The 16841-nt window shown below is 34.2% G+C and overlaps 1 protein-coding gene across 3 annotated transcripts; it reads right to left on the bottom strand.

The window, feature by feature from the left end:
• Positions 1-1962: 1962 nt before the first annotated feature.
• LOC132050426 (pumilio homolog 2-like) lies at positions 1963-12429 on the bottom strand. 3 transcript variants are annotated; one of them, XR_009413415.1, is made up of 11 exons: positions 11052-12427; positions 8902-9292; positions 7735-8662; positions 7509-7650; positions 6725-6832; positions 5882-6094; positions 5691-5801; positions 4515-4709; positions 3241-3415; positions 2257-2399; positions 1963-2176 (listed from the first exon to the last, which is right to left on the bottom strand). XR_009413415.1 is itself a non-coding variant. In XM_059441665.1 (10 exons), the coding sequence occupies exons 1-10, from the start codon at positions 11637-11639 to the stop codon at positions 2362-2364; spliced, it is 2889 nt and encodes a 962-aa protein (XP_059297648.1). In that variant the 5' UTR covers positions 11640-12427; the 3' UTR covers positions 1963-2361. The 3 variants fall into 3 exon arrangements, 2 of the variants coding, with proteins under 2 accessions (XP_059297648.1, XP_059297649.1); XM_059441665.1 differs by having other exon boundaries at positions 1963-2399; XM_059441666.1 differs by lacking the exons at positions 1963-2176; positions 2257-2399 and adding an exon at positions 3004-3142 and having other exon boundaries at positions 11052-12429.
• Between the last annotated feature and the right edge of the window lie 4412 nt (positions 12430-16841).

Below are 16841 nucleotides of genomic sequence, written 5' to 3'. Positions count from 1 at the left end.
AGGACTGATTAGTCATGTTTCATTCGAAGGTCATCGATGAAGCTAGGTAGTGAATATTATAAATTCCTCAAAAAAATATGTTACCCATAATATGTGAAAATATATATGCAATTTTAAAAGGTCATTGGATCTAAATGCTACATGAATAACGTATGCCAAATAATGGAAAATGAATGACCTGAATATAGAAGATCATAACATCACGATTCACGGGAGGATTGGATATTGAGATAACACTTGTATGAAACTTTCTTTAGTATCTCCTCCTCAAACATTCCTCATAATGGGCTCATTGCACTTCGTCTCTTAGTGTAACCTAAATTAGGCCACTTAAGCTGGACTAGCTCTTTCAACTCTGAAATTGTTCGTGGGACAATTTCATACAAGGGAACTGATGGGGATTGGTGGGTCTGTGGATTGAGAAGCCAAAAAACTCGTCACAAGAACAAGAGAGAAAACCCCCTCACGTAGGAGAGAAAAATCCCTAGGGAATTAATCAAGATGTATATAGTACTATTAGCTAGCACATGCTAGAGTAAAGGCAATTATTTTTGCGGCTATTTGGTTTCAGATCACTAAAATTATTTTGAATGTTTATAAATTCAACTAGACACGTCTTGTCAATTTAGACTCTTACGCTAACTCCAAAAAAGATGAAAAAACATTTTGTTTCAAAGTACGAAATAATACAAATTGTACTGTAAACCTAAAGGCGATTGACTATTCACTTTCTTGTTCTTTTTCTTCTGGTTTTCTTAGGTTGGAAGTTAAATATACTATCATCCTTTTGAGCATTAAAATATATTTTCTTATGATACTTCATAAAAAAAATCATTAATAATAGCATACCATCCATGTAGTAGAAAAATGTACAAAAATGCGTGATACACTGCTTGAGTCATCCCATTGTCAACCAACAAGTTTGACCAATTATACTTTAACCACAGCATGCAAGAACTATGAAAAAGTACCAAAAAAGTTTGATTTCGAGAGAATTTCCCTTCACCTTTAATCTTACAACAATTACTACTACGGCTACGCTTTGGAGCCTGTTTTGATGGACTTATAACTTATAAGCTAAAAGCCATAAGAGACTAATTTTTGTTATTTTGACTTAAAGCAAGTTCTTAAAAATATTTTTTTATCTTACCCAACATTATAGAAGTGTTTAAAAGCACCTAAAATAAACTAATCCAAACAGGCTCTTAATTCCTAGGAGGACTGACTGTTAACATTTCATTTGATAGTCAAAGACGAAAGCTAAATACTCCTACACTGTTCATAAAATATGAAAAAATTGACGTAGTTTCAAAAAGTGGTAGAAAATCATAACATGGGCAATTCAAAAGATTTAAATTTGAGACTGACTTGTATAAATCTTAACTGTCGGTGCTATTTAAACCTTTATCTTTCTAATATCATAAAAATTAGCATTTTCTACTGGCATATAATTATCTAAGTGAATTCGAGTGAACATTGTACCTAAAATAAACATAATTGTGACATGACTAAGTCTTTTTCCTAAAAAACCTGACATGATTAAAACTCAAATTGTGAGATTGATAACCAACTTGTAGTTTAAATCAATCGACCATGTAGTGCACCAATTAGTCACTTTAGTTGTATCCACTGCAACCAAATACCACAACCACAAGAATACACATCCTACTTCACCATCACGAGGTTTATGTCGGTATGCATAGGATCCTTCCATCCTTACCAGAGTTCTCGGGTTCAAATCCGAGGTACGGAAAGAATACCTATTAGCACTCCTTAAATGGAGCTTACGCGGTGCAAATCTAAATTAGTCAGGACCAGAATACGGGTATCGAACACCAAGTGGGAACCCCAAAAAGAATTAATACATCCTACATCACTAGATGGACAAACACAAGCAAATCCAATTGCAGACATAAGAGCATTAAATTTTTCATAAAATGGTAGTAAACTGAGAATCTGAGATAAAGGAAATATACTTGGCCATAAAAGAAAATTAGTCAAATACCATACATAAAATTTCCTCACCTAAACATCAACTCTCCACAAACGCAACATTTGTACAGTCGCGTTGACATAAACTACCTCGCCTTTTTATCTTTCTTTTTACACCCTTTTGGAAACTCGACTTCCCTCTGCACAGCCATCTCGAATATTTGACATCTGAGCTTCAGCATACCTGATTTTTATGTTTTTAACTACACAATTTACAGTTCCTCTAGTACATGCAACAACTTTATTTGCAAATATACCCCATACCTTAGAAGACATATATGGAGCCAAAACACTAGATGTGGAAGAAAAGGAAGATAGGTAGCTCAAACTAGCCTCAGTTAGCTGTACAACTTTCTTTTTCCTACAAGACTAAGCAGGACTTGGGGACTGAGCAGCAATTCTTCGTTCTGCAAAACAGCATAACAAAATCACTTAGCAGCCCTTCACACAATATTGGCTGAAGCTGAAAAAAGGAGCTCTTGAAGTTGAGGTTAAAAAGAGAGCATTCAGAAGTTCGATTGTATTTCGACATTGATGTCTGGAAAAAAGTTGAAGATTTGTGAGTGAAAACACAATCAAATTACTTGAAATACTCCTCAAAGAGAGAATGACAAAAATGGTCTCTTATGTTTGGGAGTAGGTTTAAAATAGTCCCCAAGTATGCTCTGAAAAGTCTTGGTCCTTTAAATTTGCCAAAGTAAAAGCTTATCGTCTCCGTCAAATATTTAACGAACTAAATCGTTAGTTTGACGGGAATTGTGGGGAAAAAAAGATTTAATCAAAAATACTAGAAAAGCTCCATCAAAATCTAGAAACTCCAAAAACTTTAGAAAGAGAACCAAAAAAAAAAAAAACTCCAAAAACTGTAACTTTGAATAATGAGTTCCCGCAAAATCCTTTATTTTCACAGTTTCCGTCAAATCTAACTGACAGAGTTCGTTAAATATTTGACAGAGACCACAAGTGTTAACTTTTGAAAAACTTAAAGGACCAAAATTGTTTAGAGCATACTTTAAGGACTATTTTGAACCTATTCCCCAACATGAGGGACCCTTCTTTTTTCTTTTTTTTTTTTCATTTTCTCACTCCTCCAACAAGTTTTTAAGTATCCTGCAAAAACTGATAGCCAAACTTCACTTGCAAATAATGACTTCAGTATTTGCACGTGAAGTCAAGGCCAAACACATTAATATCATAATCACAAAATTATTCAATGATCCAGACAGTACAAAAAGAAAAAGAGCTTACCCCCAGCAGCAACTAGCTTTTCAACACGGGCGACAATATGCTTTCCGTAAGTGTATTTCTTCAGAGCATTCAAGTGAACTTTTATTCTCGACATGATCAGCTCACGTTGTTGATCGCTACAAGTCTCCAAAACTTTCTGTACTACGTAATTCGCAAACTGATCTTTCATCATAGCCTGGACAAAAAGAAGAAAAATGAGGAAACACAATGCACAAGTCCACAAGATGATTCAATAGAGAAAAGAGAGGAGAAACAAGACTGACAAATTTATATGATAACACTGCTACCAGATTGACAATCACAGATGCATATGTCTGTACTTCCTAGATGAACTCTATAGCATAGATATTGCTGAGGTCCAATAATTATCATAGGACTAAATTCATCATAATTCGCTTGCAATCCTGCATTGACTTCGTTTCTTTTGAGCCGAGGGTCTATCGGAAACAGCCTCTCTACCCCATAAAGGTTGAGGTAAGGTCTGCGTACATCTTACCCTCCCCAGACCCCACTTGTGGGATTACACTGGGTATGTTGTTGTTGTTGTAAATTCAACATAATCCATTACTTCGGTAAAGCAATATCTTTCAATGATCTTATCTTCAATTTGGCAACAGTTAGTTTTGAGATTTTTCTGGGTTAATTTCAGATGTAGCAAAACAGAATTATAGAAGAATCAGGGTTGACGAACGATCGGTCAATGTTCTAAGCCTCAAATGTTTCCTGCTTATCGAAAATATGTGCCACACAATATCGGGTATAACTATCTTTTCTTCCAAGTTCAACCTTTTAATAGACTGATAGCCCATCCAAGCTAAGTCCTAACAATAAAATGGCTGGCTGCCTCAGCAATTAATCTGAGACGTCTCCAAGTCCCATTACGAAGAGAAAATATGGAACAGAGCAACACCATGTGTCTCGACAGGTGCAAGAACACAATCAGAGGCAGCAAACTCGGCTTGTATCTCAATAGGGGCCAACCGAAAATAATAGTCGTCAGTTCAGCAATCTGTAGGTTCAAACATCCTATATACAAAAGCTCCAAAATATCCTCAACCAAGCTTGCTAAGTCAGGATTTGGAAATTTGGGTAGGTGCATACAAGAGTTTAAAAGTTTAATCCTAACAAATGCTCAAATTAGGTTGTTTATACTCCGCCCTGACACAATGTCATGTTAAAAACTTAAAATGTTTTAAGGTATGAACCCAGTAGCCATATGCAAATCAAAATCCTTCTTAACTAAGGCTAAAAGGCTAAATAAAATTTAGACAAACCTGAAGAGGCTCATTTTCATCAGTTGTGCCAAGCATCTCATTCACCAGTAGCTGTCGTTCACTGGAATTACAAAAAGTTAAACACTTCTCAACAACATTAGAGGCAAACTTCTGTTGGCTCATTTGCACGATCTTCCCAGCTAGTTCCTGAATTATAGTAGTGCGCTCGTGCGGCTTCCCGTGCTCCAATACATGCTGCAAGTGTTGCATTTAAAATAAACAAACGGAAGAAAAAGAACAAGGAAAAAAGAAGGTCGATGTATACCTCAGTATAGGGATGCAAGACATGTTTGCTAATATACGAGAGCACTTTTGGTACAAACAAAGATTTAACTGACTCAAAGAGCTTTTCCATTCTACTAGCACTACTTTCGCTTTTCCGTTCTACTGAATTAAAGTGAATGTGCATGTGCATTTCGTTGAAACTTTTGCAGATAGTTTTTAGATTTGCATTTTAGTTTTCAAAGAAGTTGAAAGTTTGAAATAACTTTGCAAACCACCAATTTTTTGCAAAAGATTTCACTTCTCCAACCAAATGCATTTTACTGTAAAAATAATTGACCTCATTTTTGGCAGTAACGATATGAGACGATATGAGACAAGTATTTTCCTATAAATTATAAATTGGGGAAGCAAGACAGAGCCATCAATCAATGGAATGAAATGTGCAATATTACTCTGCTGGGGGGGAACCAGTAGATTTGTACCATCTTGGTACTGTATTACTCCCTCCAGTCCAAAATAATTGATGGCAGTTACACAAAACCAAAGAAGGTATTTAATTCTTTTTTTCAAATTTGCCCTCGACACATTCCTAATCTCCATAATAATTATGTCAACCTAAAAAGAAAAGAAAATTATAAATAATGGTATTTTAGTCAAAACCTCTCTTTAACTATTAGAAGTGAATTCCTTAATCCATGTGCCCAAGCCTAAAACATCAATTATTATGGACTGGAGGGAGTAATAAACTTTTACCTTATAAAAAAACAACAAATTCAGGAATCGCCAACTCAGCTACATTACTCCATTCTAGTCAAGAAGTGAGTATATTGTGTACAATATGACACAACAAACAACTAACTCAAGAAGAAAGAGTGTAAAAATATTTACTTCTAAATAAGATAGTCTTAGACGCCAGTAGCAGCAACATTTTGAGTAGTGAGTATTTCATACCTGAACAACATAATTACCATATTGATCTTGTGCCAACATGCTTACAGATCCCAGGATTTCCTCCATCACTTTACTTTGAGTTTCAGGATCGCTACAGTGTTCCAATACTCTCTGAAAGATGGAGGAAAATTAGTAATATATCAAACTAAAATGACTACAACAAATGGATAAGACACATCACTCATCTCTACCTGTATTACTCGACATCCATATGGATGGGTAGAGAGAGTAATAACTTGTCCAAAAAATGTCGAGATGATAAATTGAATGTGATCTTCTGGTACACATTCAATACATTTCTGAATGACATGATTCCCATTCTGATCTCGTACACAGCGCATGATATGACCATCAAGCTCCTCAACCATTTTAATCTTCTGGTCCACATCAACTACTTCTATTGCCTGCATAGTGAATCATACCACAATTTTCAGCTCAACATAACTCAGTTATTGAGAAGAGGCTGGTAATCAGCCCAAAGAGCCCACTCGTTAATGCTATATTTAAAGCTTGTTTGGATGGTTGTTACAGATCGTTTCATAATGTATTCGTATTGTACTGTATTGTTTTGATGAATACAACATTTGGATAGATAGTGCCGTTTCCTGTCGTTACAAGACCACACACCATAATCTGAAGAATAAACTTACAATATTATAACAAAAAAGTAGGGCACGGGGTAAAATTACTATAAGAAAAGGTCGGGTAAAGGATAAAATAGGATTATTAAATAATAAGCAAAAGGAAAAATAAAAAGAAAAAAAGGCAACAACACAACCACACCAAATCGGTCGTTACATACAAGGGGACTTTTCGTCGTTACGTAACAATGGATTTAACGATACAATACAATAAAATTTAAGTAACAATCAAAACAAATAATGTTTGTAAATTAACAATACGATACAATACAATACGTAACAACCATCCCAAACAAGCTTTCAGTGTATCAGAATAAGAACCAAAACAAAAGATTAACAATAGCAGATAACATTCGAACATGTATGGGCATTTGTTGATTCACTTTGGTATACCTTCTGTATCACGCGACAACCATACATTTGAAGGCTCAGTGTTAGTACATGTCCAAACAGTATGCCAGCTAATTCTCTCCTCTGATGTGCCATTCCATGTTCAAAAAACTGCAAGAGAAATATGTACATTATAATCCATTTAAAGGGCAACAAGACAGACCTGAAGATCATGGGCCTCAACATCAATATATACTCCATAGAAGAGAGAATGACAAAAATGGTCCCTTATATTTGATTGTAGGTTCAAAACAGTATTCTCTTTTCTTTTTTTCTTTTTTTGATAAAGATTGTAGGTTCAAAACAGTCATTTAAGCATGCACTTAACAGTTTCGGTCCTTTAAGTTTGCCAAAGTTAACACTTTGTCTCCGTAAAATATTTACCTAACTCTGTCCACTAGATTTGACCGAAACAATGGAAAAAAATATTAAACTACATAAACACCAAGAAAGTCCCATCAAATCCTACAATATGCAACACAAAAACTACACTAGACATCTCAAAAAATTGCTCCAGACCCTACATAAATTAAAAATAGCAAGAAACTGCAAAATTATACCTCTAAAGATGAGTTCCTGCTAATTTTTTTTCCATAGTTCCCGTCATATCGATCAGACAGTGTTCAGTAAATACTTGACGAAGAATAGAAGTGTTAAGTTTTAACAAACTTAAAGGTCCAAAACTGTTAAAGTGCGCACTTACGGACTATATCTTTAGCCTACCCTCAAACATAAGGGACCATTTTTGTCATTTTCTCCTCCATAGAACAACCAAAGTTAGACATACCTTCTGGATTACATAATTTCCGAAGACATCAGTCATCAATGTAAGGGCTTGGGGAAAAATTTCCTGGAAAACCATGTTTTTCTCCTCATTGGTGGCAGTTTCAAGTTTTTGTTGAATGAATCGGCTCCCATACTGGTCGGCACTGATGATAGATGAATATAGTTTTAGAAGCAAGGCTAGCTTAAGTAGGTGAAAACCCAGAAGAACAAAATTTTATGATACATACCTAAACTCAACAACGTGACCAACAATTTCTGAAAGTTCAAAACACCTGGCCTTGTTGCTTTTGAACTCTTCCAGTAGGGAGGACGCTAAGCTGTTCTCCATGTTATCCAAGTGATATGGTCCTATGACACCTCCTGCTATGTTTCTCATTCTACCAGTAAATCTCATATTATAATCACTATGCCTCATAGGACTACCGGGTCCTACCGGAGAGCCTGGAATAACTGGACTTGCTAAAGGACTACCAGGATATGATAAACCAACTCCAAATGCAGGATTTCCGTAATAGCCATGATGACCTGAACCACCGCTTTTGCTACTCAATGGGACCCCGTATTGAGATTTCTGAGGTAGCACGTTACCAAGATAAGCTTTCTGAAGCAAGTCCACATATGAATTACCCATATAGTTCCTGTCCAAAGAAGGATCATTAAGAGCAGCGACCTGCGCGGCATATTCAGCTGTCAAGTACTGAAGATACATAGGATCCACGAATTGATTTCCCATTCTGCTGAGAGTTTGCTCTGAGGTTGCGGCGCTTAAGTTAGATCCCCCCAACATTCGAGAGTCCAATCCAGGTACAGCCATCGCTGATGCTGCAGCAGCATTTCCAAATAAAGGTGGCAAATTATAGTTGCCAAGATGGCTTGACATTGGACTGAGAGGATGACCGCTTAAACCATAATTAGAGAAGGATGAATTTTGATTATCCAAATGCGGATATTGAGACAGTACGCCGCCACCTCCACCATTCAATCCTGAAGTTGGGGATCCTTTGAGGTATGAACTATTGGGGTCTGAGCCTCCACTGTGGCCAGTAACAGCGACAGAATATGGTACTTTTGCAGACTGAGCAATAGAAGCCCTATTAAACTGAGGGGATTCGGATTGCTTCAAGAAATCATGCTGCTTCGTGTTATTCTGCCCACCTGCAAGATTGGGAGGATAGTATTAAAACCAAATAGAAAATATTACAGTCCAATGCCTTTCGGTGATCTAATTTACAAAATATCAAGTAAATGTATAGGTTTTGTGTATTAAGTATAAATATACATACCGTATGCAAAAAATATACAAATAATATACATAATCAGTTATATGTTTTGTATATTTTGGCAGCACCCGTAAATATCATGTTCAATCAAAGAATTGATCTCATCCGACGTACCATTAGATATATTCATGCCAGACAAAGCAGCAACAAGATCTGCAGAATCAGTTCTGTGAGATGACGACACACCATTAAATGGATTTGGACTACTAACATTTCTCTTCTCTGAAGTGGCTCCCCTGCCTCCGCCAATAGGAGTGAGGGAAGGGCTAGGAGCCCTCGCAATATGTTGGGGATCAGGAGTGGTACTTCTTGATAAAGCAGCAGCATATGAATAGGAAGTAGGCACCTCATCAGACCTTAAAGGTTTTGAGGAAGAGAGCTCGTGATGAAGATGAGAAAGCTCAGCTTCTACTGAACCTATTGTATTATCACCACCGTCAAAAGCATTTCGGCTAGCGGGGCGTGAAGGGTGACCAGGAGCAGGAGACACATGGCTGAAGTCATCCTGGATGAAACATGGTTTAAAAACACATCAGATGATCATGTTACATTCTCTTTCTCGAGCTTAAACGTAAAGGAAATTTCTCCTTAGTCAAAATAATACTAACAAATATCATCACTCGGTTTTTAAAGGGGAGGGAAAAAGTAACACTACAAAAACAAAAATCATGATAGGTGTATATATTGATTGAAACTCAAATGTCGAAAACCCTCAAAAAAAAAAAAATTAAATGGTAAAAAGAAATGCAATTAGCAACAACATAACAACAGCTATAATGAATCAGATGCCAAGCAGCAGACAGATGTCTTGAGCCATAAGGTTCGGAAAAATGAACGAAAGGCATTTTCATACCAAGTAAACAAAGAAATGCAACAACATTTCTAGACTATTATTAATTGTTACATAACTCTGCTCTTATCATGTGAGTGCTGCCAATATCATATTGGAACTATATACACACACAAATATACCAATATGAGGATCTCGTACTGCTTCCAAACCACGTAATCAAGAAACGCAACATTCTTCCATTTGATAAGAGCTTGCTTTTATTGGAGCACACCCGCACTATTATCAGGTTCTTGATCGTTTATGCGCTAAAGGGCATTTTTGCACCCAGGGAACAAGAAACGCAACATTGCAAGAGATGTTTGCTCTTATTGGAGTATGCACTTGGCCCGCATTTCCTCAAAGCCAATCCCAAACTTGATATGATTACTTGTTACACTATGTTTCTCTTATCATGCGAATGCAAAACCAGTCTCATAAATGGAACAAAATATAATCAATGTCATAAACATCCGGATTCATTGTCAGATAATTGAAACTTCTAATGCACCTCCTTTAATCATAATATTAAAATTTTGGCCTTGAAGATGTAGAACTGCCTCAGATCTAGGGCGTGTTCGGTATGGAGGAAAACATTTTCCAAATATATTTTCCATTTTTCCCATGTTCAGTTGGTCAAAAATTTTGAAAAACATTCTCTCTAGGAAAACAAGTTTCTTAAAAATGAGGAAATTGACTTCCTTAGTTGAAGTAGGGAAAACAAGTTCCACATTGACTGTGTCCTCCCCCCACACACCTCATCTTCACCCCACCAACACCACCCCTACCCCCCCCCCCCCCAAAAAAAAAAAAAAAAAAAACCCCACCTTTCCATAGTATTTGTCTAGTTTATATACAAATGCTTTTAGGATAATATTTTTTTGCTTACGCAAAGAAGACACGAAAATAAGTAAGAAAGCGACTTATTTCCCTGGAAAACATTTCCTTCATACTGATCACACCTCCAATCAGCTTAACAGAGATGATTGAGGGAAATGGAATTCATGTCTACCAAGCCACCTTCTTGTAAACAAAGTGGTTTAACGGAGAGTATCATAAGCAAAAAGGAATGATTTCCAGCACACAAATTTTAAGCAACTTTCAAGATTGGTAGAACTTTAACAAATGAATCAAAATATTATCATGAAAGGTTTGTGCTACAAATTGTTACCATTCCATAGAACCAATTTGGAAGAACGTGAATCAACTACCATCTTTAGAATTCATGCCACACAACAACAACAACAAAAAATTTCCACAAACTCAAAATGCCAAGTCCAGCCAAAACACCTCAAGGAAATTCATGAAGCATTAAACTCCAAATGTTAATTGCTGCAGTTTCAAAGCATTTAATAGTTAAACCTTGGAATCTAACAACCATTAGTCAAAATTGTAATTGTAAAAAGAAACACTAAATTGAGTTTCAAGTATGCACCTGGAACATTTCAGCAATGCTCTTCTTTTTACTACCTAATCCTAGTCCTGGCAAACCAATCAGCCCATCACCACCCCATTCCACTGAACCCTGCAATTGATCCGTCTCGTTCTCGCTCTCAGCTTTTTTCGAGTTATTAAATCCCGGAGGCATCGAAAAGGGTGATGACCTCCCGCCATTACTACCATTATCATTCTTGTTCACCTTCCTCCTATCACCAATAGCAGAACTCCCTCCTCCTTGCAACCTCTGCGAAAACCGCCAATCTTCTTTGGACATCAGTGGTGGAGGCAACCTAGGATTAAGATTAACGTTCGAGTAATAGTAAGACAAATAAGCAGGATCAGACCTTAACTCCTCCTCAGACATGAAACCATTATTGTTAAACAATCCACCAACTGCACTCAATGAACCTTCAACAGTAGGTGGAGCTGATCCACTTCTATACATATTCAGCTCTTTTTCGCGATCATCCGCCTCTTGTCTTCGTTGGTCACGAAGTAACATACTGATTTCTGTCTCAAACTCATCTCCAAATGAATTTTCATTGTTTCCCATCATTGGTCTCCTACCTAATTCAGATACCATATCTTCAAAAACTCATCCCACAACAAATATAATCACAACCCACAATCCTTAACAACCCAAGAAAGCTATAAAAATCAAAACTTTGTCAAATATAATCAATACCCACAATCCTTAACAACTCAAGAAAGCTACCAAAACCAAAACTTTGTTATATAAACCTTAAAAACTACAAAACCCCACGTGGACAAACCTCAAAACAAAACCTTTCAGCTCATAAAAATCCAATTTTTCATCAAATAAAACTCCAAGAAAGCTACCCAAAAAACCTATCAAAATAAAAACTTTGTAACATAAACCTTAAAAACTACAAAACCCCACATGGACAATCTTAAAAACAAAACCTTTCAGCTCATAAAAATCCAATCTTTGATACAATTAAAATTCCAAGAAAGCTCTTTTCTCAACATCCATGATCAAAACACCAATTCACACACAGTCAGTCCACAACAAAATATAATTAATACTCAACAAAAACTAAAAAACCAAAACTCTACATATAAACCTCAAAAACTTACAAAACCCCACATGTACAAAGCTGAATCCTAAACATTTAAGCACATAAAAATCCAATCTTTGATTAACTAAACTTCAAGAAAGTGTCTTAAAGAAAAGGGTAAAATTATGTAGGTTAAAAAGAAGAAAAAAGGGAAAAAAAATATGGCGGCGAATCAATCTTAGGGTTTTGTTTTTTGAAGTACAGTATATTAGGCAAAGAGATGATTAAAAGCAAAAACAGAAATTTTGTTCTATGGGTGTATGTATTATAGGAGCATATAAAGGAAAATATTCTTTTGCCCTTGTTTTTAGAATGGTAAGTAAAACAAACCTAATCATTAAAATGATTCTCCTTTTCATAACAAGGGGTCTACATGCTATCCGGTTAGAATTATTCTGGTATTAGTAATAATATATAATAATTTTGTTAAATTTATGTGAATCCATTAGATACGGAGTTTAAAAAAAAAAAACTTTTAAATTTATGATGTTAAATGAGTCATATATATTTTTATGTAGCTATTAATTATTGCATAAAGATGAATTGTTTTCAAATATAGCAAGAAGTCATATTTTTTTTACACAGATTAATAAAGAAATAGGTTCACATAAATTAAAATGGAGAAGTATTAATCATGAGATAATTAGTTATGTGAGTTTTAAAATCGCAAACCAAATATCATTTTAATTTTACACGTGAATAAATTACCTCCTAACTAGCTACCAAATATCATAAATTACTTACTCCCTCCGTTCACTTGTACTTATCTACTATACTAAAAATAAATTTTCACTTTTACTTGTCCACTTTAGCATATAAAGACAAAAAAAAAAAAAAAAATTGTTTTATCCTTAATTTTAATTACTCATTTTTAAATTATTCTCTAAATTTAATGAGACTATATACCAATTAATATGGAGATAATAGTAAAATACATACTTCATTTATCAATTTTTAAGAAGCGGACAAAGTTAAAAGTGGACAAATAAAAATGAACAGAGAGAGAGCATATAGAGATTAATATATGAATAACTTATCTCCTAACTAGCTATTAAATCTCGAGGGTTATCTTTTTTTCTTGTTATGTTAGAAGGAAAGGATAAGTTTGAACATGACAAGTCAAGGGACTATTTTAATCCAAAACTTAAATTACAATATCGTAACCGTAAATTATCTATTAAGCCGCTTGTTTAGCAATAATAATGCTTATATAAAAGAGAAAAGAAAATAATCTTTTTATAGATGTATGTAAAGAAATAAAGTGACGTTTGTTTTTATGCCTAGTCTTCATAAAGAAGAATCTGAAAAATGCCACGTCTCTCTCTCAATTAGATTGGGGACTGCCATTCTTTAAATTATCTGTCCTTCTTGAAAGAACTTTCATATTTTTGGTAAATATCTCATCTTTATTCTCTTTTATTTGGAAAAAAGAATTTGACAAAGGGCAATTTTTTGATGGGGAACATTTATCTCTTTTATTTCTTCCGTCTCAATTATATAGCACATAAATAATATTTAATTTGTCACGAAAAGTTTTTTTTTTAAAAAAAAAAAAGCTTTGAATTTGCAATTTAAAACAAGTCTTTAATATTTCTAGAGCTATAAATCATCTCATTAAAGATAAAAAGTATAATTAAATTATTCTTAAATATATAAAAAGTGACATTATTTTAACAGACTAAAAATGAAAGTTTATCAAATAATATAGTATAAAGTGAATAGTACATTTATATTTAAATCAAAAGTAACGTGCTAAAATATCACACCCATAATTTGAACTTGTGACCTAAAGCAATTTTTAAACATTTTTGCACTTACTTTTATTTCCTCTTATGCTAAGAGGATTCAATAGTTCATATAGCTTAAAATATCATTTTTATTTATTCGTATAGCAAAATTCTTCAATAAAGAGAATTCAATTGAAGTTTGACCTTCTCTTTAGCTCCGCCCTTAAGTGAAACAAATAATCTTAAATACCATATGGTTAAAATAAAATTATATATATAGAAAATGATATTTTTTTTATACTACCAGTATTAACATATTCACGAAATTACATTAGATTTTATGGCATTAGAGTCATTAAGTTGTTCATGGTTGTCACCCACTTGGGCATTACATAACAAAATGTTTCATTCATAAGCAGTTCCCAACATGTTTGCCGAAACTATTCACAAACATAGAAGGAACTGAGAAGATTGTTGCCCGTCCAAAAAGCTGCTGCTTCCCGCCTTCTTTCGCCAAAAGATCTGCCACTTTGTTCTACTTACGGTAGCTATGCATGAGTATTGGATGCCCAAGCTCGACCATCGAGCATCTGCATTCAGAATGATAGAGTTATAAGGTAAATGTCCTTCCTTGATCATTTTTATTACCTCTGTTGAGTCAGTGTTGATCTCAAGAGGCGTCAGCCTGTTTTCCAATGTAATTTTTAGTCCTTGCATAATGGCTGTTAATTCAGCAAGATTGTTAGTAGTATGAGGAAGACCTTCATGTAGCCTACAACCCAGTTTCCCCTACTATCTCTGATAACACTACCTATTCCCCCCTCGCCTGGGTTGCCTAGACAAGACCCATCAGTGTTAAGCTTATAAGAGTTTAGCTCCGGTGGCTCCCATTTAATAGAGATGATAGTTCTAATATTTGGGGTGAACGTGTAGGTGCAAACCTTGGTGAACTCAATAACTTGACTGTAAATATTACTGAAAGAAGGATGATCATGCTTACCGTTAAAAAGGTTGTAATTTCTATTAAGCCGAGTCCCCCAAAAACAAAAAGGCATTTATTAGCTAATCCACTATATTTGGTCATCAAACTTATCTCTTCTCAGCTTGTTTCAGGTAGGGGTGTACAAAGGAAACCGACAAACCGCACCAAACCGAAATCTGAATCAAACCGAGAAAAAAAATCTGACTAGTGGTTTGGTTTTTTTAAAAAAAGCCCGACCACCATTGGTTTGGTTTAAACCTAAAAAGAGTTAAACCGAACCAAACAAACCCGACATTACATGTATGAAATTTCAAAAAAAAAAAATATACATAAAAATATTTATTTATAATGTAATTTATAAATATTTCTTAAATTTTTTCATCGTTTTTGTCTTTTAACATATTATTTCAAGCTTAGATTTTAGATTTTGAATGGTCCAATAAGTTTTATAGCTCATAGATGTTAGTAACTCAAATAAAACCCAACAAAAATCAACTCAATATTATGCTAACAAAAGAAATTCAATTCTAACACTAGGAATGACAATATTGTTGGATATCTATTCTTTAATTTTATAATGGTTTAGACAGTGAAAATACATAACTTAATTTTATTTTTTTCTTTAATATTTAGTCATGTAATTAATACATATTATCCGTACTTACTTTAGCATGACTTAGTACTTTTAGATTATGATCATTTTCTATATGCCTTATAAATTAGCCGGATTTATTATAACAGGACTTAGTACTTTTAGATTATATATGATCATTTTATTTTATGCGATTTCATTACTTTTTTTTTAATATTTTAGTACAATGTCATCTCTCATCTCACATTTTATATTATTTTATTAAAAAGTATCTTAATTAGATAGCCGTATCTTACTAAGGCTAAAAAAATATTTGAAATACAAGTTATACGTTATGTACGAATACTTTACCCAAAAAAACCCGAACAATCTGAAAAAATCGAGAAAACCCGACTTTTGTGGGTTGGTTTTAGTTTATAGATTTAAAAACCCGATGCAATTGATTTGGTTTGATATTTGAAAAATTCGAACCAACCCGATCCATGTACACCCCTAGTTCCAGGTGATGATCCAATTTTGGAAGTTGTTAAAAGAGGATATATTTTTTGATGGTAGAAGAGTTGGTTTGTTGGATAATATTAGCCCAGAACTGTTTACTGATGCAACACTCAAATAGAAAATGATATTCCAGATCCTTGTAAGTTTTCATTGCAGCTATTAGTAATGCTGATGTGGTAAAATTAAAATGACAAATCTGGGAACATACATTGGTCCTTGATCTTTGGTGTCTACTCATTTCAAAAGCCAATATTAGAGAAATCTGTCGGTCAAAAAGAAGAAAAAGAAACTTACACCAAAATAAGGTACAAAACTCTCGAGTCCTGAGCTCTTCCGACATATTTTTGGTTTTAATTTAAATGCTAGCTATATATTAAGTAATGCTTGTATTACAAAAAAATAAAAAAATAAATAAATTATTCCCTCCGATTCATTTCACTTGTCATGTTTTTCTTTTATGCGCTCGAAAAAAATACTAATTAAAAATCTTTTGACAAATTATTCTTATTATTTCCTAATTATTCTTATAGCTTGTTTGACCAAGTTTCTAAAATCAGCTTATTTTGAAAAGTGTGTTTTTTTTACAAAAGTATTTTTGGTGAAGCACTTTGTCTTTGGCCAATTAATTTAAAAAGCACATCTAAACTACAATTAGTGTTTGATCAAGTTTTTAAAAAATGTTTCTAAGTGTAATTTCTTAAAAGTGTGTTTTTGGGGAAAAACTACTTTCTTTAGCTTCCGCTACTCCCCAGAAGCACTTATTTTCTCTCAAAAGTTTGGTCAAACACCTCATTTTTTTAAAATAAGTGTTTTCTAAAAAGAAAAGAAAAAACACTTTTAGCATCCAAAAGCTTAGTCAAACAGGCTATCCTTTGTACTACTTTTTTACCACATTTATTAGAGTACG

Source organism: Lycium ferocissimum, chromosome 3 (genome assembly GCF_029784015.1).
Source record: "Lycium ferocissimum isolate CSIRO_LF1 chromosome 3, AGI_CSIRO_Lferr_CH_V1, whole genome shotgun sequence".
NCBI classification, from domain to species: Eukaryota; Viridiplantae; Streptophyta; class Magnoliopsida; order Solanales; family Solanaceae; genus Lycium; species Lycium ferocissimum.
Note: the sequence above shows the minus strand (reverse complement) of the source record. Positions and strands in the feature narration are given on the sequence as shown.

What these genes read in the sequence shown, in the direction of transcription:
- LOC132050426 (XM_059441665.1), bottom strand. Translation starts at nt 11,639, where the DNA reads ATGGTATCTGAATTAGGTAGGAGACCAATGATGGGAAACAATGAAAAT. An exon ending in GAAATTATGTAATCCAGAAG is followed by an intron (nt 6,833 to 7,508) that starts GTATGTCTAACT and finishes TTTCTCTTGCAG; the next exon opens with TTTTTTGAACATGGAATGGC. An exon ending in ATGGATGTCGAGTAATACAG is followed by an intron (nt 5,802 to 5,881) that starts GTAGAGATGAGT and finishes TCCATCTTTCAG; the next exon opens with AGAGTATTGGAACACTGTAG.